Raw genomic sequence first — 23,465 nt, forward strand, 5'->3', positions numbered from 1 at the left:
TAAATGAACTTGTTTTTGATATTGAGATGCCTTTGGTCTTTGTTAAAGCCCTGGAGTTGGGAATTGAACCTTGCTGCCTCCACACGTCACACCATATTTATTCTGTTACTTGTTCCCTAAACCCTAGACTAGCTGGGGATATATATATATTATATATGTATATGTATATATGTATATGTATGTATGAAACTTAAGAAAGATTTAAGTTTCTATTAGAATATTAAAACATTCTTTTATTTATTACGTTAGGTTCCTGTGACGGGTAGGTTTAGGTGTAGGGAAGGACAGTAATAAATTAGAGTTAACATTTAGTCTCATATAAAAGATTATGTCCTTGTGGGGTCAAATTAAAGGACACCACAAAGTCAAACATTCCGTATCTTTTGTACTTTGTGGGGTCACACACAAACACAAACACACACACACACACACACACACACACACACACACACACACACACACACACACACACACACACACACACACACACACACACACACACACACACACACACACACACACACACACACACACACACACACACACACACACACACACAGATATATAGATATATAGATATAACACTTGTGACAACTGTGTGACAACTAGCCCCGGTCTCCACTACAGCTTATTAAAGAATCAATTTCCACAAGGTGGCCTGTTCCACTGCTATATTTGTTCCTAAGAAATCACTGTCAAGTGAAATTAAGCTCATGTTTATTTTACAAGGATTAGTCATGCGGTTTATTTGTTTTCTGAGATCATTATTTTCCTGATGTTCAGCCTGTCAGTGATCCAAGCTCAAGTCCATCAAACTTCACTCTCAGAAAAAAAGGTACAAAAGCTGTTGGATGTTGCCACTTTGCATTTCAGTATCTCAAAGGTACATATTGGTACCAAAAGTGTACATATTAGTACCTATAAGGTACTTAATAGAACTTTTTAAAGGGTGCAGTGCCAGATTTCATACCATTTCTTTTCTGAGAGTTCAGTTGAATCCAAGTCTTTGTCCCTCGTTTTCTTTCATTATAAGAGCCTTGTGTGTAACAAAAGCTAGACGTGAATTAAAAAACAGAGAAACAAAACATATTTCTAGTTTCAGTGTTTTTTAAGTAGAACATTTCAGCTTTCTGAATGTAATTTAACTCCCACTGTTTCCAGTAATCTGTTTTGTGTTCTTCTAACACATAATCTAAGTGATGTTATTGTTATGCTGTTATGTCAGGTGGCTGAATTAGAAACGCTTCAAGAACCAAAGATCATAAACATGATACTCTCTCTCTCCCATTCTTTCTCTCTCTTTGTGATGTTTTCCATATTTCTACACAAGGTTACGTGTCTTGGGAAAACATCCAAAAGCCTCCATAGACACGTAAGCAAAGTCACACCTGCTGCCTTAAGTCTGTGTACAAGGATATCATTCAGTTTACATTCATAACATTGAGAGCAGCAAAATCCTGGCTCTGGTGAGTATGCCTATAGCCTCAGAGATAACATGATGTTTGAGATTTAATAATTAATATCTAAATTAAAAAAACATATAAATGTTTGCAATCTCTTTATTTCTCAAAATACCACATATTTTTATCCAGTCTCTATTCTTTCTAACACAAGGATGCATTTGAATATTAAGGAGTAGTTCATGTGAAATATTAAAATGAAGTATACTTTGAGTATGGGAAATTTTAAGATTTAAATTCAAAAGTATATTATCTTTGTATAAAAATTACTATTAGAAAAAAAGATTCAATAGGGTTCTAAATAATACTAATTTTAATACATAGGCTACATCATGAAAAAAAGTTTTTAAAAAGTTATTCATCAAAAGTTAAATTTCATCAAATAAACTTTATATATATATATACACACACACCAGGAAGATGTGAAACTACAAGGGCCCATATATTTGTACATGTGGCGTCGTTTTATTCACAACCTGTAGAGGGCGCTGCAACTCCGGAAAAGGAAATTGCATTTTATGTCTTCAGTCGGTCATTCGGTGTTTGGATACACTGTAAAGAGGGACTAATGGAAAAAACCTCGCAATAAAATGGGTAAGCGATTACTGCATTATTACTGCCGGCTAGGGGTATATTACAAAACAGAATTCGTCCCTCTGAAATTATAAGACATGTGTTTGATTCTTATAATTCCGGCTATCAATGGATTAAAGGGAGTTCATCTATAACCAATATGTTGTCTGGCTGTGTAGGTCTGTAGATGCGATTATACCGTATGTGATCATGGGTAGGCAGTGGCAGCTGTTCGTGTTAACACAGATGAATAAGTGAATAAGACTTATGCATGTCTTATTCAGCAGCCGGTGATTGGTAAGTAGCTTTCCCGCAGCTGAGACTCGCGTTTAAACAGACAGTTTCGTTTTTTCTTTAAACATATGTTGGAATGACGTGTCTCTGAGTTCCGAAATATTAATTTTGACGCGTTGATTCATACCAGAACCGCTTCCTGTTGCGTGAATGATGATTCGTTCTTTCATCTTGTGACTCCACTGTGGCTTAATCCTGTGTGTTCATGTGGAAGAAATCTCCTTTTTTTTAGAGTTCGATAATCTGTTTTATACTTTTTTTTTTTTTTTTTATTTTTTTTTTACGGACATTCACATTTAATCTGTTATCAATATCAATTCTGAATTGGGTCACCGTTTGATGAGTCTCTAAAGAATAACACACACATAAAAAAAGGTAAAGCAACTTCTTTAATTCATTGGTTTTATAATTACTTACCATTTTAATGTATAATAAATAGTACAAAATGATAGCAATTAATTTTCGAGTGAGACGATGAAAATAAATGTGTGATCTTTGATCAAAGATCAAAAAATATTAGCATAGATAAAATGTATTGGGTTAATAATAATTGATACTATTTATACAATTTAGTCTAATGTTCCTTTAGTTATTATTGTGAAAAAGTAAAAATTAAAATTCTGTTTAGCATAAAAATAATCATTATAATAATTCAGCAATTAGTTTAAGTATGAATATCTTTACAATTAGACAGCCTAAAACAAATATGAAAATACATTTTTGTCCTTTTTAGATCAGGCAAAACAATTTCATACACAAGTAGCAACAATTATTATTAATTGTGTAGTGAAGTCTAAAGATCCATTATTATGTCAAAAACAGAATTCTTTTTATTGTAATTTACTGTATTCATCATAATCAGTGTTGGGTAACTTGAGTCATGTAATCAGATTACCTTTTTCAAGTAACTAGAAAAGTTACGCATTACTTTTTCAATTTACAACAAAATATCTAAGTTACTTTTTCAAATAAGTAACGCAAGTTACTTTGTTTTCACATTTATTGACTGATGGCTCTCCTGTCCTCATGTTGAGAGATATAGGGTGAGTGCAGAGGCGTTGTAATGCGAGAAAAAGTAATGCAAATGTTTCATAACGCATTACTTTTCATAAAAAGTAACTAAGTAACCCAATTAGTTACTTTTTAGGTAGTAATGCAATATTGTAATGCATTACTTTTAAAATTACATTTCCCCAACACTGGTCATAAAAAAAGCAATATTGTTCGATCTTTAGTGTTTTTCTTTCTCATCAGCAAGGCGAGGAGAAGATGCCTCAACCCAAGGTGAAGCTGGTGGTGACAGGAGATGATTTTGGCTACTGCGAGAGAAGAAATCAAGGAATTGTGGATTGCTTCAGAGCTGGTGCGATCTCCAATGTCTCTCTTCTGGTGAATGCAGTCTCAGCGAAGCACGCGGCAGAGCTGGCCAAAAGGTACAGCAGCTGATTTCTAACTATGTTTGTTTGAAGCAGATAAATATGAAAATATGATATCAGTCTGAGTACTATGACACTTTACATACTTCCTTATGACGTGAGCCTGTTGAACCAATTGCGTAAGATAAGAGTATATGGAAGTAAAATAATGCCAAATGTTTTTGAAATAAAAAGCTTGTTGAATTGCACTATTTGAAAAAAATATGCATTACATTAGCTGTACTTGCATTTAGATGCACTGTATTTTTATGGCTTGCATTTTTATGGGCTGAAATTCAACATGGTCGTATATTTAGGCTGTGAATATTTCAATTAAAAATATTTCACACACATTTTCATTATTAAAAATTCAATAATTCATATTCACCTTTTAGATTTCACTTCCAAAATATTCATTCTGTTTAAAAATACAACCTATAAAATTCAACTAGCAATTTTCAGTCCATTTTATTTCGCTTTACAAATTCGCTTCCACAAATTCAGTGGCTCAAATTCGGCAGAAAATTCAACATTTCACATCCGGGAACTGCAGGAAGAGCAGTAGAGTGCCGATGCATCATCTCTATCTGCTGTTGGTCTTCTTCACCAGCAGGTGCCGCTAGCGGCTGTTTAAGACGAGATCACGGCTAGTAAGTCATCATTCATTCATAAAAACAGATTTACAGAAATGGAGCAAGCGGTAAGTGAATGTGTGATGATTATTAGGGACAGAATAAATGCAGAAAAGCTGATAAAGACACAAAAGCTGCATTTATGTTTAATTCAGTGTATTTACGCTTACTTTCCCAGTGTAGCTACAGCTTTCTCTCCAGTGAACAAGATAACGTTATTGCCCGATGCTGGTGTACAGATCAAACGTTAAATCTGAGATAGACATATATTTCTCTCTGTTGTTTAGTTTCCTTAACTTTATATCGCAGCGCTGTGTTGTAATACTAGGGCTTCCCTCATCCGTCATAGCTGCCATCAGGACATATAAACTCTTAACACAGCTTAATGGACTCGTACAGTGATATAAAAGACCAAACTCGCACCTCATTTGTGATGTAGGTTAGACTATATAGGCTCCAAGAAAGCAGATACTGGCATTAAGTTGATTTGACGCTGAACGTTTGATTATGATATTCGCAAATTTAGGGACTGTCTCTAAAGTTACAACATTATATATTCACGTTTCTACCTTCAATAGCATTTAAAGAGAATGACTTAGTCACAAAACCAACTGTAAATTGTTCATCTAGGTGTCAGGTATAATGCAAACCTTTTAGATTTTTGATGTTTATTAAAATAAAAGGTAACACTTTATATTAAATAGTTGATATGAACGAACAATGAACTGCACTTCTACAGCACTTACTAATCTTTGTTAATGTTAATTCCAGCATTTACTAATACATTATTAAAATCAAGAGTTGTATTTGTCAACTTTAGTTAATGCACAGTGAAGTAACATGAACAATGAACTGCTGTATTTTTATTAACGTTAACAAAGATTAACAAATACAACAACAAATGTGTTGCTCATGGATAGTTCACATTAGTTAATACATTATGAACCTTACTGTAAAGTGTTTCCAAATAAACTGTCAAGTAATATGTAAAGATTGCTATGTATTTCACTACTGTATTGGATCATACAAAAAAATGCCATAATTTAAAGCTCAATAGCATTTGATGAGAATGATTTACAATCACCAAAACTACCTGTGAAGTGTTCATCTATAGGTGCCAGGTCGAAGAGTGATGCACCCTTCTCTCTCTCTCTCTCTCTCTCTCTCTCTCTCACACACACACACACACACACACACACACACACACACACACACACACACACACACACATATTCAAACACACTCAACTCAAAGTACATGCACATATACTTTTTCTTTTTTTTTTACACATTCATCACACAATTAGTTCTACTTAGTTAATTTTATTTCTAAATTTAATTTAAAATTTGTATAAGCAGGATAATCTATGATCAGGTAAAATAAAAAATGAACAAAGTAAAAAAAAAAAATTGTGTGATGAACGTGTAAAAAAAGAAAAAAAAAGAAATAGTATATATGCATGTACTTTGAGTGGGGTGTGTTTGAATATGTATATGTTCATGTGTGTCTACAAGAGTTTGGTAGAAGGTAGAAACGTGAATACAGAATGTCGTAACTTTAGAGACGGTCCCTAAATTTGCGAATATCATAATCAAACGTTCAGCGTCAAATCAACTTAATGCCAGTATCTGCTTTCTTGGAGCCTATATAGTCTAACCTACATCACAAATGAGGTGCGAGTTTGGTCTTTTATATCACTGTACGAGTCCATTAAGCTGTGTTAAGAGTTTATATGTCCTGATGGCAGCTATGACGGATGAGGGAAGCCCTAGTATTACAACACAGCGCTGCGATATAAAGTTAAGGAAACTAAACAACAGAGAGAAATATATGTCTATCTCAGATTTAACGTTTGATCTGTACACCAGCATCGGGCAATAACGTTATCTTGTTCACTGTAGAGAAAGCTGTAGCTACACTGGGAAGGTAAGCGTAAATACACTGAATTAAACATAAATGCAGCTTTTGTGTCTTTATCAGCTTTTCTGCATTTATACTGGCCCTGATAATCATCACACATTCACTTACCGCTTGCTCTAATTCTGTAAATCCGTTTTTATGAATGAATGATGATTTACTAGCGTTGCTTTGGTCTTCCTAAACAGCCGCTAGCGGCACCTGCTGGTGAAGAAGACTAACAGCAGATAGAGATGATGCATCGGCACTCTACTGCTCTTCCTGCAGTTCCCGGATGTGAAATGTTGAATTTTCTGCCGAATTTGAGCCACTGAATTTGTGGAAGCGAATTTGTAAAGTGAAATAAAATGGACTGAAAATTGCTAGTCGAATTTTATAGGTTGTATTTTTAAACAGAATAAATATCTTGGAAGTGAAATTTGAAATGTGAATATGAATTATTTAATTTTTAATAATGAAAATGTGTGTGAAATATTTTTAATTGAAATATTCACAGCTTAAATATACGACTGTGTTGAATTTCATCCCATAAAAATGCAAGCCTTAAAAATACAAAGCATCTAAATGCAAGTACAGCTAATGTAATGCATATTTTTTTTCTCAGTTAGAGCAATTCAACAAGCTTTTTATTTCAAAAACATTTGGCATTAATTTACTTCCATAAGAGTAGGCCTACTTGTAAAAAAAAAAAAAAAAAAACTGATGGGGAAAAAGTATAGATAAGTTATATACAGTCAAACCAAAATGTATTCAGACACCTTGAACATTTCATTCATTGATTCAGTTTATTCACTATAGTTTAAAAAAAATGGTAATAAAATATGACAAGATCTCCGAGTTAAACTGTGTCAGAAAAAAATAATCTTAGTTATATCAGATAACACTTAAGAACACATTGTCAGGTCATGAACTAGTGTCCTGCAACCACTAGTAAAAATATATTAAACATATCTGAATACTTTTTGGTTTGACTGTGTAATTTTATATATAAATATATATATTACAAAAAAACCCTAAAACTTTGATTAAAATGGAAAATATAAAAACCAAAAATATTTGAAAATCTTATTAAAATCTATAATCTATAATAGTGTCTCAGCGATGCTAAAATAACACGGTTTCTCTCGCACAGGTATCACATCCCCATTGGACTCCATGCAAATCTCTCAGAGGGTCTTCCAGTGTCTCAGGAACTGAAGGGCTCAACAATCCTCAACAAGGATGGGTTCTTCCATGGGAAGATGGGCTTCAGGAAAGTTTTGCAGAGTGGTCAGCTCAAGATGTCAGAGGTACACAGGAACACACACCCATGTCACATGGGAGTAAATTTACATCTACATGACACTGTTTACATCACTGTGTGTAGTGTTGTATTCAGAGGCTGCCCTTGCAACTCGGAGGCCCAACTGCAATTACTTTATCATCTCTGTTATAATGTTATCTCATATTTCACACTTAATAGTCTATTTATAAATGCATTCTATCTGTTTTACCAGAATTGCGAGCAATTACAACCGAAATCACAATCGTGACCTAAAACAAAACAGCAGTCAGTCTTCATCACTCTCTTAGCTCCTCAGCGAGCACCTTGGACAGCGAAATGACCAGGCATTGAGAGCAATAAAAATTAGAGAACAAGGATTAGATAATGGATGTAATAGGAATTAGTATGAATGTGAATAGAACTTGGCTTTCTGATGATGGAGTGTTCCTGAAGCTTCAGACAAGTTTATCCTTATCCTTTATCCTTATCCAGCAAAACATCTCAAAACATTGTGTTTGAATGACAGCAAGTGCAAATCTTTCTTGCAGGATGGTTGACTGCAGGTGTGATTTTTATCAGCCGTATGAGTGAGATGTAGTTTAAATATTGTGAAATGAAATGGAAAAATTATGATACCTTTTAGGGGTGTAACGGTACACAAACATGATGGTTCGGTACGTACCTTGGTATTGAAGTCATGGTTCGGTACAGCAGGGGGGGAGAAAACTAAACATAAAATGTAATCTTTTTTATCCTTAAAGATAAAAAAAATCTATCTCGGCTATTGCTGTAAACTATACAGGGAGCCCTTTCTTGCACATTACTACAATATTAAAGGTTACGATTAACAACAGAGCCCAAACTATTAAATTCAGTTGCTTTTTATTTTAGATATAATAATCAACACTCAAATAAAAAATAAAAAAACATGTAAATTGCACACAAGGCAGTTTTGCATTAACTTTTAAATCTAATTATCAAATTATTTTTCAATAATTTTTCTACTCCAATTCATTTTTGAAATATGAACATTTACAGTTACTGTCATAATTATTATTAAATAATTAAGACATTTCTAACAGGTAAAGTAAACATAATGATTATATAAGTTATTACAGTGCATATATTAAGTGAAATGCTCCCCTAACATGCTGTGGACACTGAACGACTTGCCTGATGTAAATGTAATGCTACGTGAGATATTATTCTCAAGCCTTTTTATTGATGTCTCTCTGATTACACGTAAACATATCTATGCATAGATTGTCTGTTCTTCTTCTTTTGCGCTTTTTCCTGTTGTGGCGGTTAGCAAGCAGTGTTGCATTACAGTGCGCCCCCTTCTCGATTGGAGTGTGGATTGCCTGCGACTGACTGTATTTGTCATTTGACTGTATGCATCGAATACATGTACCGTTACACCCCTAATACTTTTAAATTTGAAGACACACAATTGGATTCGTTTCAAACTATTTTTGTTGCTGAAATGGAGCAAAACCAGACATTATTCAATTTTAAACAAAAAATATTTTTTTGAACTGTTGAACATTTATCACATTTGCAATCATGCTGATATTCGGAAAAACTGCACTCTTGCTTGTGTGGTATTGCTTAAAGGTGCCCTCGAATGAAAAATTGAATTTATCTTGGCATAGTTAAATAACAAGAGTTCAGTACATGGAAATGACATACAGTGTGTCTCAAACTCCATTGCTTCCTCCTTCTTATATAAATCTCATTTGTTTAAAAGACCTCCGAAGAACAGGCGAATCTCAACATAACACCGACTGTTACGTAACAGTCGGGGTGTACGCCCCCAATATTTGCATATGCCAGCTCATGTTCCCAACATTATGAAAGGCATTAGACAAGGGCAGCCAGTATTAACGTTTGGATCTGTGCACAGATGAATCATCAGACTAGGTAAGAAAGCAAGGACAACAGCGAAAAATGGCAGATGGAGCAATAATAACTGACATGATCCATGATATCATGATATTGTTAGTGATATTTGTAAAAACTGTCTTTCTAAATGTTTCATTAGCATGTTGCTAATGTACTGTTAAATGAGGTTAAAGTTACCATCGTTTCTTATTGTATTCACAGAGACAAGAGCTGTCGTTATTTTCACTATTAAACACTTGCAGTCTGTATAATTCATAAACAACTTCATTCTTTATAAATCTCTCCAACAGTGTAGCATTAGCCGTTAGCCACGGAGCATTATCAAACTCATTCAGAATCAAATGTAAACATTATAAAAGTATACAATACTCACATAATCCGACGCATACATGCCGCATGCATGACGAACACTTTGTAAAGATCCATTTGAGGGTTATATTAGCTGTGTAAACTTTGTTTATGCACTGTTTAAGGCAAGCGAGCTCCGTGGGCAGAGAGCACGAGATTTAAAGGGGCCGCACAGCATAAATCGGCTCATATTTAATGATGCCCCAAAACAGGCGGTTAAAAAACTGAATTAAAAAAATCTATGGGGTGTTTTGAGCTGAAACTTCACAGACGCATTCAGGGGACACCTTAGACTAATATTACATCTTGTAAAAAAAAAACCGTTAAATGGCACCTTTAACTATATCCATTAAAGGCCTATTAAGAACAAGAATTCATACAGGGACATTTTTTGCAGCATGTATTGCATTTTGGAGGCATTTCTTTTTCATTTTGGTGGCGTTTTTGCCCCAAGCCGATAATTTCCAATCTCTGTGTGGCGTGATTTGGGGGGGCCGGGGCTATTTTTCAAGCGCAAACAGAAGCCTCTTCTGTTCCGCTAATGTATAGCGGTGTCAAAGATTGCTCAAAGTAAAACATTCGAGAACTTTATTATCTTGATCATATGAGGTGTTATGACACTATTTACTCTTCAAACTCAAGTTTAAAGCAGCAGGTATGCAAAATATCTACTGCTAGGTAATCAACCTAATCGGTGGTAAATTAAAAAGAGAGAACAACAAATAAAAATTATGACAAATAAAAATTAAGGGTCATAACATATTTTTTTTCCTGAAGCTCACTAATGTTAGTCAAGAGGGTTTGCACCCAAAACAGATATAATTTTACATCATTTACCATTTCCACCTTCTCTCTGACCGTTTTTATTAGACACCTTTATTAATAAAGCTTAGTTTCACTAGATGGTGTTTGACTGTAGATTAAGTTTTTCAGTATGTTTTCATTACAAACAAAACAAACAAAGCCCATTTTTCATAATATAATCTCTTTAAATGTACTCTATGAAACCATTTTAAAGTTTCAGACTTCAGATCCAAGCAAAGCATTATGATTTAAAACACATTTGTCTGATTCGTTCACCCTGTGTTGTTTTGTCTGTTTAAAAGGTGGAGGTGGAGCTCAGAGCCCAGGTAAATCTTTTTTGTGAACTGGTTGGCCACATGCCCTACCATATGGACGGCCACCAGCATGTGCACGTGTTGCCAGGTAACAATGGGTTTGTTTGAACAACCTTTTCACCATATAATAGCTGTCAATCCGTAATATGCTGATTTTATCCGTAACATTTCTTATTATTATCAATGTTAAAAACAGTTGTACTATTTTTGTGGAAACCGTAATACTTTTTTTTTTCAGTATTCTTTGATGAATACAAAGTTCAAAAGAACAGCATTTATTAGACTCCTTTTGTAACATTTTAAATGCTTTTACTGTCACTTTTAATCAGTTTAATGTTCCCTTGTTAAATACAAGTTTCAGTGTTACATTCTCCTTTTCATATTTGACTTTTTCCCCATTGTTTTCAGAGGTGCGAGAGGTGTTTGCCCAAGTTCTCTCTGATTTTGGGATCACCTACACACGAGTCCCCATAGAACCTGGTCTTAAATTTTGCACCTTCCTCCCGCCCCATCTGCGAGAGTTCAACACGCAGGTTGAAAAAGACGCCCTTGACTCTATCGATGTCTTTCATCGACACGGAATTAGGTTTGTGAGGCAGCATTTTAAATGGTTTTCAAGATTTCACAAATATTTTACAAAATATTTTTTAAAAATTTGTCTTCAATATTCTTGTGTAGTTATCAGGACAGGTTTGACACCACGGGCCCTATCATACACCCGGCACTATGCGACGCCAGGCGCAATGCAGTTATCATTTTCACGTCCAGCGCCACATTGTTTAAATAGCAAATACACTCTGTTCGAACCATCTGTTCGCCCATGGGTGTGCTGGTCTGAAAACTAGGTGTGTTCAGGCGCGTTGCTATTTTGAGGCAACTGAAAATGACAATTTCTTTATTTAAAGGTGCCCTAGAATCAAAAATTGAATTTACCTCGGCATAGTTAAATAACAAGAGTTCAGTACATGGAAATGACATACAGTGAGTCTCAAACTCCATTGTTTCCTCCTTCTTACGTAAATCTCATTTTTTTAAAAGACCTCCGAAGAACAGGCGAATCTCAACATAACACCGACTGTAACAGTCGGGATCATTAATATGTACGCCCCCAATATTTGCATATGCCAGCCCATGTTCAAGGCATTAGACAAGGGCAGCCAGTATTAACGTCTGGATCTGTGCACAGCAGAATCATCAGACTAGGTAAGCAAGCAAGAACAATAGCGAAAAATGTCAGATGGAGCGATAATAACTGACATGATCCATGATAACATGATATTCTTAGTGATATTTGTAAATTGTCTTTTTAATGTTTCGTTAGCATGTTGCTAATGTACTGTTAAATGTGGTTAAAGTTACCATCGTTTCTTACTGTATTCACAGAGACGAGCCGTCGCTATTTTCATTTTTAAACACTTGTATAATGCATAAACACAACTTCATTCTTTATAAATCTCTCCAATAGTGTGTAATGTTAGCTTTAGCCACGGAGCACCATCAAACTCATTCAGAATCAAATGTAAACATCCCAATAAATACTATAATCACATGATCCGACGATGACGAACATCTTGTAAAGATCCATTTGAGGGTTATATTAGCTGTGTGAACTTTGTAAATGCACTGTAATATAGTCGAAAGCTCGGGGGGGCAGGGAGTGCACGATTTAAAGGGGCCGCAGCCTGAATCGGTGAATAGTTAATGATGCCCCAAAATAGACAGTTAAAAAAATTAATAAAAAAAAATCTATGGGGTATTTTGAGCTGAAACTTCACAGACACATTCAGGGGACACCTTAGACTTTTTTTGGTATTGTTATTACATCTTTTAAAAACTGGTTCTAGTGCACCTTTAAAGGATGCGTTAGTAATATGCACCTATAGGCATGTACGCTCTGCTTGTTACACTCACAGGGATGCGCTGCAGCACGCAAACATTTTATTCAGAAAAGGAACAAAACAAAAAGTATAACATCGGCTGTCATATATTACATATAAACCTTGTCATTTCACCAGTACATTATATCAGTAAACATTTATATACACTTACAAATATAATTATCTAAACCACAGAGGAACTTATTTCCTCTGTTTGTTCTCAAAGATTTGCATTGGCAGCCAAAGTATATATGTGACTCTTTCCAGTTCTCTAACCTCTGTTACTAATTGGAACCAGTCTTCTTTCATAGGTGGGTCTTCCTCATACCATTTCCTGGTTATTGCCTTTTTACTTGTTGCCAGTACAATCTTAAAGGGTTAGTTCACCCAAAAATAAAAATTCTGTCATTAATCACACCCGTAAGACCGCAAGGCATGTATCAAACTGCCAAAGTCATTTCAGTAAACGAGACTTTGTTACATCGTGTTTCGAAAAGTTTTGAAATTTCAGTGGTTAACCACTGGGGGGACGTGACTTTGGCAGTTTGATATGTGCTCTGAACCACTGATTCGAAACAAAAGATTCGTAAAGCTTCGAAGCTTCATGAAGCAGTGTTTTGAAATCACCCATCACTAGATATTGTTGAATAAAGTCGCTATTTTGTTTTTTTGACACACAAAAAGTATTCTCGTCGCTTCATAACATTAAGGTTGAACCACTGTAGTCACATGACCTGTTTTAAATATGTCTTTAGCAGCTTTTTGGGCATTTGAAAGTGTAAATTATCTTGCTGGCAATGGAGGCCTCACTGAGCCATTGGATTTTATCAAAAATATCTTAATTTGTGTTCCGAAGATGAACGAAGGTCTTACAGGTGTGATACGACATGAGGGTGAGTAATAAATGGCATAATTTTTATTTTTTGGTGAACTATCCCTTTAAATAAATATTTGTCATCTTTTCCAACCTCATTTGGAATATCTCCCAAATATAGAACAGAAAATGATTTTGGTAGCCTGTGGGCGGGGTTCGGGCTGGCACCTCGGCTATGATTTTGGTATATGTAGAGTGAAAATACTATTAATAATAGACAATACACCCTCCCAAAAACTATTCACCTTTGTACATGGCCAAAAAATATGTGTATGATGGGCTTTTACTACCCCACAGTTCCTCCAGCATGGGTGAGAGGTTCTCGTTTGTAATTCTTTAAGTTTTGGTGTGTTAAAAAAGCTAGTCGAGCACACAAACATTTAAATATATTAAAAATAAAAGGGAAGCATTTAGTCTTCCCACTCTCAAATTCCGCTATGTAAATAGCAAATCTGCCATGATGCGAGCGCACCTGGCTTTTAAAGGGAATGGGAGATGACACTCTGATTGGTTTAATGCACGTTACACCCAAAACACACTCATGATCCATCAAGAGACTAGGTACAACCTTTTTGTCCATGTGCCTGGAGCACTGGCCATTTTTTCCATTGTTAAACTAGCAAGAGGATTCGGACACACCCTAAGTGCACTTGCACCATGCACCTCAGATCATGTGCTTAGATGGGGCCTTACATTTTATTTGTCTATAAATAGTCAATTTTGTCCTTCATAAGCAGGCACAGTATAAACAAAATATGCATTTAATGAGTTTTTCTATGACTCCTCAGATGGCCTGATGTATACCTGGGCCTAAGCACCATGGGTAAGAACATGTCTGTGCCCAACCTGAAACGTGCTTTGGGCTTCACGCTGGAAGCTTCACTGGATGACGGTGTGACTTCCCCATTGATTCTGACGCAGTCAGATGACGCAGCGACCGACTTCTATCGACCAGTTACAGCAGAGCTTATGGTGCATCCGGGATATCCAAGTCAACCTCACCAGGGTGGATGTGGAGAAGGACCAGATGACTTCTCACAGTCCGCAGACCGGCTACACGAGCTGAATACTTTGAGGGACCCTTTGGTGCTTCACTACTACAGGCAACAGGGGATCCACCTCTGTGCCTTTAAAGACTTTTAAGGACTTTTAAACACATCTGAGGCATTTCAAACCGAATAGGAAATAAGATCTTAACCCATACCTCAAAAGGTGGATTAGTTTTATTAGAGTCTGAATGCTTGGTTTGGGCAGAAAATCAGCATTCAGTTACTTTGTGCTGCTTCTAAAGCCCATACTAAACACAATTTGAAGTTGTTACCTTTTAAAGTACAGCCAAAACAACTGTAATTTCACCCAAGTTATTGTTAGATTGACTTGTTTTTAGAAGTTTTTTTTTTTAAATGGAGAGCTGCTCCAGGCCAGTTCTTACAATATGAAGGTGCCATTTTAATTGGCTTTGATCCAAAAACTTTTGCCTCATTTAAGCAGCAATTTCTCTCAAATATTGCAGAGGATTGTAAAATCCAATAGCAATCTGTATTTATTACTGTAACATACTATATTATGAAGATTTTAACATGTAGCAATTACTTTATATTTAAAAATCAATGGTATTTTTAAGGAACAATGTTTTTAATGAATGTATTTATGATATTTTTATGAACTTGAATTAAAAGCAGAGTACCGTTTACACTGGATTTTTTTCTGAAACTTGAAAAAATGTCTTATGCTTTTTTTCTTAAACAAGTATTATGCTTTAGCATTGAAAGTGAAAACAGCACACTAATTTTGCACTTCATCTTGTACTAGTGATTAACACTAGAACATTAGACAAACAGACCAGCTAATGGCACCAAAGAAATACATGTGCATGTGTATGTATTTGAACACCGAGCATCCATCCTATTGAAACTCATTCAGAACTAGGTCAAAATAGCCTTTATTTGGAGAGTTCAACCCTTTGTCACATATTAGGATTAACATGTTTATAACCTGTGTATATTAAATTCAGGCCATTAATGGCATTTCAGATTAAGCTGTAATTGAAGAAACAGTTCGGACTTTAAGTAGTAGTCTTCATAAATATAGTTTACTAATGCTAATATATTCAGGTTAAACAATCGCTGAACTCTTTAGTTAGAATTTGATTTCATCACACAATTCCGTAATGCTCTTTCAAACTGGGGCATCCCAGAAAAAACATTTTGATTGGTTGAATTTAATAGGAAATCCCTGACCAGTCTGTAGATTAGCACACCCAAAGCAACAAAGTGAATTTAGCCAATGTTTGAGTATAACAGTATCCCCTGTGCTTGGTCTTCCTCTTTTATTTCAGTACACAAAATGGAGCGTTTTTAAAGTCTGCATGAAAATAAGCCTTTAAGAAGAAGAAGAAAAAAAAAATGACATTGAGAAGAGAGCAAGGGGCTTATTTGAGGCATACCGCAAGAGACTTCACCCAAATGCATAAGCAAATATTACTTAAATATCTTGAACTAAAGAAAGCCCAAAGAACCTTGTCAATTTTGCATTATAAAGTTAAACTCTTAAGATGGAATTTGACAGATCGAATAATATGGTTTAAAGAAAATGTAGAGAATGTTCTAGAAAACTCACGGTCAACTACTGCGTTTATTTTGTGTTGGGAGAAAATAGGAATAATATTCTTCAGTAGCGTACATCTCTGTATATCTAGGGGCCATTTCCATGTTTAAACCCAAATAATCAATAATATACAAGAACTTCCTATGAAACACGTTAAAAGAGAGATGTTTAAAACTAGTGATCATCATGGAAAATTACGTTCACTCACACAAAGAGCATCGTTTTCATCCTTCCTTTTTCATTTGCGAAACAAAAGTACTTCATAGCAATATTGGCTCCTAAGCCACCTTTGTTTCTGACTTTACAGTGGTTTTGCTGATTCGAGGCTTGGTAAAGGGCTGAAAGTAGCCTGTTCCTCAGACCCAACAAGTGCAGTGAAAGTAAAAAGGGTTATATGAAATAATCGTTTGCCCTCCCTGAAAAACTCCAGCTGCGTAACCTCCATTCTTCCTTAATTTCTCCTTTTTGTTTTGTGGAAATCAAAAAACACACATGTAAGAAGAGGGAACAACATAATAATAATAATAATATACATGATAAATTACAATCCACTTTGTTTTAAATGAACTGTCACTTCCAAAAGTAATTTCTGAAAGTTTTGTGTAATAATGCAATGATTCATTTTCTCATTACAAAAGGGTCAAACAGCATTCATTACTGAAACGCCCTGTACAATTTCCAACTTCTTTCTCTTAAGTTATCCTCTAACCAAATTTTGATGCTTTTAAACTTCAGAAAGAAAAAAAATAAACAACATAGTAAAAAGTTAGTAAGGGCCTCAAGCTAACACCAGAAACTCAGAAACTCGGATGTCCTCACGGTGTCCTGCTTCAAGACGGAGGCAGCAGCTGCGCTGTACTTCTCCAGCTCGACTAGAGTGACACGTGGAAAGGAGAGGAGAAGGAGGGAAAGCGGGAAGGAGGGATAGAGGATGGCAATTGGGTGTCGGGAGGAAGGTAGTAGAGCGAGGGGAAGAGGATCAGAGTAGGAGGGGTCTGGGGCTACACACTTGTCTGGTATTGTTAGTCCACTGGCCGCTTTTCGCCATGTTTCTTTGTAAACTCTTCTGCATTCTTAAAGAATTTTTTACGGTCTTTTGAGTATTCTTCTGCTAGGTCGGCCCTCAGAGGGTGTTCTGGCTGTGGGTCGTTCACCAGGGCAATGAGCGACTGAATTACTGGAAAAGAAGGGGAAAGAAGGTACATTGTCATTGATTCCAAAAACAAAAAGTGATGGTATGTTTCTAAAAAAAAAAAAAAAAAAAAAAAATTCTTATTGTTACCAACAGATATCTATGGTATGGGCAAAAGCTGAAATGCTGGTTATACAGGAAATAAGAACCCTGGCATGTTTATTCAATAAGAGTAATGTTCTATAAAAAACCTGAATGTATGCTAATGTAATTAATACAACTACAATACAAAACTCTGGATAAAATCGATAGAAGCTTCTTTCCGCCACTGAATAAAAAATAAATAAAGTTAACTGCGACATTTTCTCTCATGATTCTGACTTTTTCCTGAAGAATTGTGTTATATAAAGTCGCAATTGCAAGTTATAAAGGTCAGAATTGAGTGATGTAAAGTTGAAATTGCGTGCTGTAAATGTCAGAATTGTGTGACAAACTCGCAAATCTGATTTTATAACATGCAACTGCGACTCTGTGACGCAATTCTGAGAAAAGAAGTTAGAATTGTGAGATATAAACTCGCAATTGTAAGAAAAAAGTCAGAATTGCGAGAAAAAAGTAAAACTTGAAAATTTATATCCCCCAATTCTGACTTTATAACTCACAATTGCGTGAAAAAAAGTAAAAATTGTGAGATGTAAACTCGCAATTGTGAGAAAAAAGAAAATCAGAATTGTGAGATAAATTATCTTTTACATTTTTTTTTATTCCATGGTGGAAACAAGCTTCCATAAAAATCCCACCTAAACAACTAAAACTAGGAGTTTAGTACTGCGTGATCTCAACTTGGCAAGAGTAATCTAGTTTTCTGAAGAAATGTGTGACATTACAAGAATGCTATAAACGATCACATTTCATCTACAAAGCTGCAATAACTAATAACTGCAAGAACAGCAGATTTGATACAATCATATACACTACTGTTGAAAAGTCTGGGGTCTGTAAGATTTTAAAATGTTTTTGAAAGAAGTCTTCTGCTCACCAAGCCTGCATTTATTTTTTTGAAAATACAGTAAAAACTGTAATATTGTAAAATATTAAAATTGTTTCTATTTGAATATATTTTAAAATGGCGATACATTTTAAATATGGTGAATAGAAAGTTTATTTGAAATATAAATCTTTTATAACATAAATGTCTTTACTGCTACTTTTGATCAATTTAAAAATCTTACTGACCCTACATTTTTTTTTAATGGTAGTGTATATCAAGATTTCTATTAAAAAATATGCATTCTTATTTCTTTCAGTACTAATAAATTCTGCTTTAAATCATCCCTATAAGTGTGACTCTGGACCACAAAACCAGTCATAAGTCGCATGGGTATATTTGTAGCGATAGCCAACTAAATAATGTATGGGTCAAAATGATCGATTTTTCTTTTATGCCAAAAATCATTAGGATATTAAAGTAAAGATCATGTTCCATGAAGATATTTTGTTAATTTTCTACCATAAATATCAAAAAATTATTTTGTAAGTAATATGCGTTGCCAAGGACTTCATTTGGACAACTTTAAGGGTGATTTCCTCAATATTTTGATTTTTTTGAACCCTCAGATTCCAGATTTTCAAATAGATGTATCTCGGCCAAATATTGTCCTATCCTAACAAACCATACATCAATTCAGATGATGTCTGGAATCTCAGTATCAAAAAAATTGACCCCTATGACTGGTTTTGTGGTCCAGGGTCACAATTTAGTCTAAGAAAACTACATAATCTTCATCTTTATAAAACAAACCTGAATAAAAAAAAAGATTAATCTATGTAAAGTTAGGTTGGTCAGTGAGACGAAGAAAAAAATAAAGGGTGTTGTCTACTATATATACAGATGTTCAGTGAATACAAACATCACAAAGTCTTCTATTTGTTCATGATTTACACATAATAAATGACGACAAGACCGAGAGTGTATATTGGTGGAATGACTTGGCTTGGTTCGGTTTGCTTTTCCACTGCAGTTTAGTACCGATTGAAAGTGGGTGGGATTATAGACTGATCCTTATAGTTGCACCGCCTTTACTGCCGTGGATCCGCTCCTTGCCTACCAACAAGGCTGCACCTCGTCTACTGACCACAATACAGCCATTGCGTGTGGCGGTCGTTTAAAAAAAGTTGTGCGAACAAATGATACTGCGGTGGCTGTTACTGACTATTTAAATCTAGCAGGTTTAGTGTCTTGTTTCTCAAATCCAATGACATTGGTAGTGATGATTCTCTCTGACCAATCAGTGATCTGCAGTATTTATTTACACATCAAATTTAGTATCGGTACAGCATGCTTGAAACCTCCACCGAGGTAGTATTTAAGCGAGCCGTACTGTTCCGTACCGAGCCATCCCATGCAGTGGAAAAGCGCCTTATGAGAGCTTTAGCAGTCTGACTCATGTGGCGGTTTCAGGAATATTGCAGCGCATCTCACCTTGGTCAGTTTTGGTGGCTGGTTTCCAGTTTTCTGCGCTTATGACAGGCAGGCAGACCTGTCCCTTCTCGTCAATGTTGGGGTGGTAGATCTTCGTTTTGAACGTGATCTTCGGTGGTTTGAATGGGTACTCTGCAGGGAAGATGATCTCGATCCTGAACGCCCCTTTGTCATATGGAGGGTTGTCCTGTGGGAGAATAAGGTTAAATGAGGTGAGCACAGCTTAGTCTATATGGTATATAATTAGAAACAAATGGATGTTGACAACAGGACAGAAGGGTGAATGCATGTAGTATGAGATCAGATATGGCTGACTGCATTATAAAAGCATGGATTTCATCCAGGTCTAAATGCAGTCTAGCTCTAAAATGCACAAGAAATATGTTCAACAATGACCATAATGCAATGTTTTAGTACAGTGGTGCCCAAACTTTTTGCTACAAAACTGACTGAGGGCCATGGGCCAAAAGTACATGTTGCTTTACATCCAGTAATATTATATTAAAATTTACATCAAATCAAATTCACTCATGTTCTCTACATTTCAATGCAAAAATAAAAGATAAATTAGAAATTAAGATGCTTCAATGGCATGTTTTTTTCCCCCCATATTTCTCCCCTCTTGTAATATGGCATGACAGGCCAAATCAAAGGTCATCAAAGGTCAGCCATTTTTGGCCCACAGGCCATGGTTTGGGTATCTGTTTTAGTATCTACAAAACACTTCACATGCAAATCAGAATCAGAATCGTAATGCTATGTTATAACATAATTCCCAGGCTTGACTTTATGCATATGCAAATGTTTAACATGTAAATACAATTCATAACAGAATGATGAAATATAAACATTTAGTAAACTTACTGGAACAATGAGGCCTTGCCATGTCAATATGTTTGATTCATCAACTTGAATGTTACGGAAGTTTTTCATTCCAGATTTGCGGATTTCTTCAAGCTCCTGATAAAAACAAGGGTTGTAAACAAGGATGTGTTAGATACTATTAGTGGGTTCGCAACTTTTACTTGTGGAGCAGAAATATAGAAACTCTGAGATGGTTAAGTTTATGATAAAGAAATCTTTTTTTACAGCACAATCACCATTATTTAGGTATTTACAAAGCAAATAAATGAATTAGGAATTACAGTGGAGTTTACAACATTGGCCAGCAGCTTCTATGGATCTATATTACGGTCAAGACACCATAGCCAAGAGTAACCTGAGCCAGGTCTTGACCTAATGAGTCGGAGAAATTACCCCTTCCTCAGCAGCTTACTGTAAATAACTGACCCGAAGTACAAGTTAATACAACAACAAACCACACTATAAATGTCTGAAGGACCATGCAGCATCATATCCAAAAACTATTGCTCTAACATAATGCTGTCTGAGATGTCTATTCACTTCCACATACAGCTGCAACTAAGTATTACATTGAAAATCGACTAATCTGTCAATTATTCCTCTGACTAATCGACGATTAATCAGATTAAACACCAAATTTCTATCTATCTATATATATATAGCCTGTGTCCACTGCTATAATCCAGTTGTGTTTTGTCTATAGAAATGTTATTAACTCCTGTAAAGTGGCATGACTTGTGATGTTTTCTGTGCACAGCACTCAGACATAATAGATAATCAAATTAGTTATTGATTATTTTCATTATGCAATTTATCAATTAGTTGTCCTAGTCTCAAGTTCATAATGTATGAAATGAAACATCAACAATTACATATTCAAAAATAGGTACTATGGAAAGAGTGTGTTTTTACTGTCCTGGGAGGATTACCCATTTCCTACCATTGCCACAGAGATGATTGACATTTACAGCCTCTCTTATCTAACAAGGAAGTAAACTGGTTAAGATGATCATTGTGACACAAAACGTCTATTAACTATACATAAACACCCTAAAACCTCAAATATACGACAATTCAGACGGTTTAACCTACAAAATAGATTGGTCAGACACATCTAAGTGGTTAAAAACAGCTTTGGGAATGAAGTGATTTAGACAAGACGGAAGTTCATAAAGCGAAAGCTTGTTGTGAAGCCAGTTACACTTTCGTTTTTTTAATAAGGGCGTTACTGCAGTTTACCACCTGAAACCCACCAAAACGTATTATTTAAGTAGAAGCCTAATTATTTGTATTATTTTAAGCGTTGAATGTAAAAATGGCGTCGATTTTAGCTTAAAATTGACACATGTTGCTGGTTTGGTCCCTCTGAGTCATCTCTTAACGTCGCTGCAGTGGGTTTAAAACATCAAGATTCGGTTAAAATGATCTATTAGGTCTTATAACAGCCGCTTAATTTAAATTTATGGCATTTAGATGACTCGGATTTGTTTGAATCAACCGAATCCGTTCTGACGGAACTCATCGCATTAGACTCCTATACACTATATTGCTGTCATTCACTCGCTGTCAATGAATGAAAGGACTTGTTAAGATACTGAATTCTACTCTAACGTGCCCTTTGACCCACTGTCTCTCAAATCTCGAACCCAAAACCCTGTTCTAGAGTCCCGCGGCCTCCACCGGCGCTTTTCCTCCTTCATGTTTGGAAACGCGAAGCGAGCCGAGTCATCGAGTGAGAGAACCGCTCGTACCAACGCCGATCAAGCCGCAACGAACCATCGAATCGCATTTTCGACGAGTTAAACTTCATGTTTAAACCTCTATCGCGTCGTCGTGTGTGGTAACTCTTTATATGCGATGTAAAAAGTATGAGGTTTAGACGTCTACCTTGTGTAGTCTCCTGCTCGCCGCCATCTTGAATCTTTCAACTACTACCAGGATGCACCGCGCGGCGCAGCGATGGAATCATGAGCTCGTGCGCGTTTTTAAAACTTCGGTTGATCTGGGATCAGATTTAATATTCGCGAGACAGGAGAAAGGAGCGCGAATAATGATCTCAGGTCAGCACCCGTGGGTACTTTCCATTACAAAACGAAACAAAAATGCCATTTATTACACTGCGAATGGAATTGTTTCTCCTGTGATGAATCAAGCCCTATTTTAGTCACCCTTTATTATTTACGTATCTTGAAAATGTGTTGAACTGAATTAGTGAAGTGACGGTTTCTGTGAACTTCAGGATGTAGGTGTGCCGAGAAATATACAAAATGCAATGAACGTCCTTGACAAGGAAGTGTCTTTTCCGTATTTCTAGTTGAGTACTAGTTAATGACCACATGATGTCACTCCAGAGTAAGGAATAATGCTCAGTGGTTATTTGATGCTGAGTGATTATTTAAAGGATTAGTTCACTTTCCAATTAAAATTTCCTGATAATTTACTCACCCCCATGTCATCCAAGATGTTCATGTCTTTCTTTCTTCAGTCGAAAAGAAATTAAGGTTTTTGATGAAAACATTCCAGGATTTTTCTCCATATAGTGGACTTCAATGGAGCCCAAACAGTTGAAGGTAAAAATTGCAGTTTCATTGCAGCTTCAAAGCGTTCTACATGATCCCAGACGAGGAATAAGGGTCTTATCTAGAGAAACCATCACTCATTTTCTAAAAAAGTTTTTAAAATGTTATACATTTTAACCAGAAATGC

At 35.6% G+C, this 23,465-nt stretch overlaps 2 protein-coding genes across 8 annotated transcripts in view; one reads left to right on the forward strand and one right to left on the reverse strand.

Moving 5' to 3' along the window:
• Positions 1-1,950: 1,950 nt before the first annotated feature.
• On the forward strand, positions 1,951-15,365 carry ydjc (YdjC chitooligosaccharide deacetylase homolog). 3 transcript variants are annotated; one of them, XM_067405940.1, is made up of 7 exons: positions 1,980-2,054; positions 2,213-2,330; positions 3,582-3,760; positions 7,424-7,580; positions 10,912-11,011; positions 11,332-11,509; positions 14,463-15,365. In XM_067405940.1, exons 3-7 carry the CDS (start codon positions 3,597-3,599, stop codon positions 14,815-14,817), a joined length of 954 nt encoding a protein of 317 aa, XP_067262041.1. In that variant the 5' UTR covers positions 1,980-2,054; positions 2,213-2,330; positions 3,582-3,596; the 3' UTR covers positions 14,818-15,365. The 3 variants fall into 3 exon arrangements, with proteins under 3 accessions (XP_067262040.1, XP_067262041.1, XP_067262042.1); XM_067405939.1 differs by lacking the exon at positions 2,213-2,330 and having other exon boundaries at positions 1,951-2,054; XM_067405941.1 differs by lacking the exons at positions 1,980-2,054; positions 2,213-2,330 and adding an exon at positions 2,588-2,702.
• Positions 15,366-15,588: 223 nt separating this feature from the next.
• Positions 15,589-23,465, reverse strand: part of ube2l3b (ubiquitin-conjugating enzyme E2L 3b) — a 20,261-nt gene continuing 12,384 nt past the window's right edge. For 3 of the 5 annotated variants that reach the window (XM_067405942.1, XM_067405944.1, XM_067405943.1), the window contains 3 exons: positions 20,760-20,855; positions 19,896-20,082; positions 15,589-17,458 (listed from right to left, as the gene is read on the reverse strand). In XM_067405942.1, the coding sequence (XP_067262043.1) occupies positions 17,304-17,458; positions 19,896-20,082; positions 20,760-20,855 (438 nt within the window). In that variant the 3' untranslated portion in view covers positions 15,589-17,303. Of the gene's footprint in view, positions 17,459-19,895; positions 20,083-20,759; positions 20,856-22,646; positions 22,708-23,465 lie in introns of those variants that run through there. The other 2 variants (XM_067405945.1, XM_067405946.1) reach the window with 2 other exon arrangements.

Source organism: Chanodichthys erythropterus, chromosome 13 (assembly GCF_024489055.1).
Source record: "Chanodichthys erythropterus isolate Z2021 chromosome 13, ASM2448905v1, whole genome shotgun sequence".
NCBI lineage: Eukaryota > Metazoa > Chordata > Actinopteri > Cypriniformes > Xenocyprididae > Chanodichthys > Chanodichthys erythropterus.

Bases quoted from the DNA above. Each gene is read 5' to 3' on its own strand.
- ydjc (XM_067405939.1), top strand. From the start codon at position 3,597: ATGCCTCAACCCAAGGTGAAGCTGGTGGTGACAGGAGATGATTTTGGC. The intron at 3,761-7,423 runs GTACAGCAGCTG...TCTCTCGCACAG, and splicing joins GCGGCAGAGCTGGCCAAAAG to GTATCACATCCCCATTGGAC. The intron at 11,510-14,462 runs GTTTGTGAGGCA...ATGACTCCTCAG, and splicing joins TTTCATCGACACGGAATTAG to ATGGCCTGATGTATACCTGG.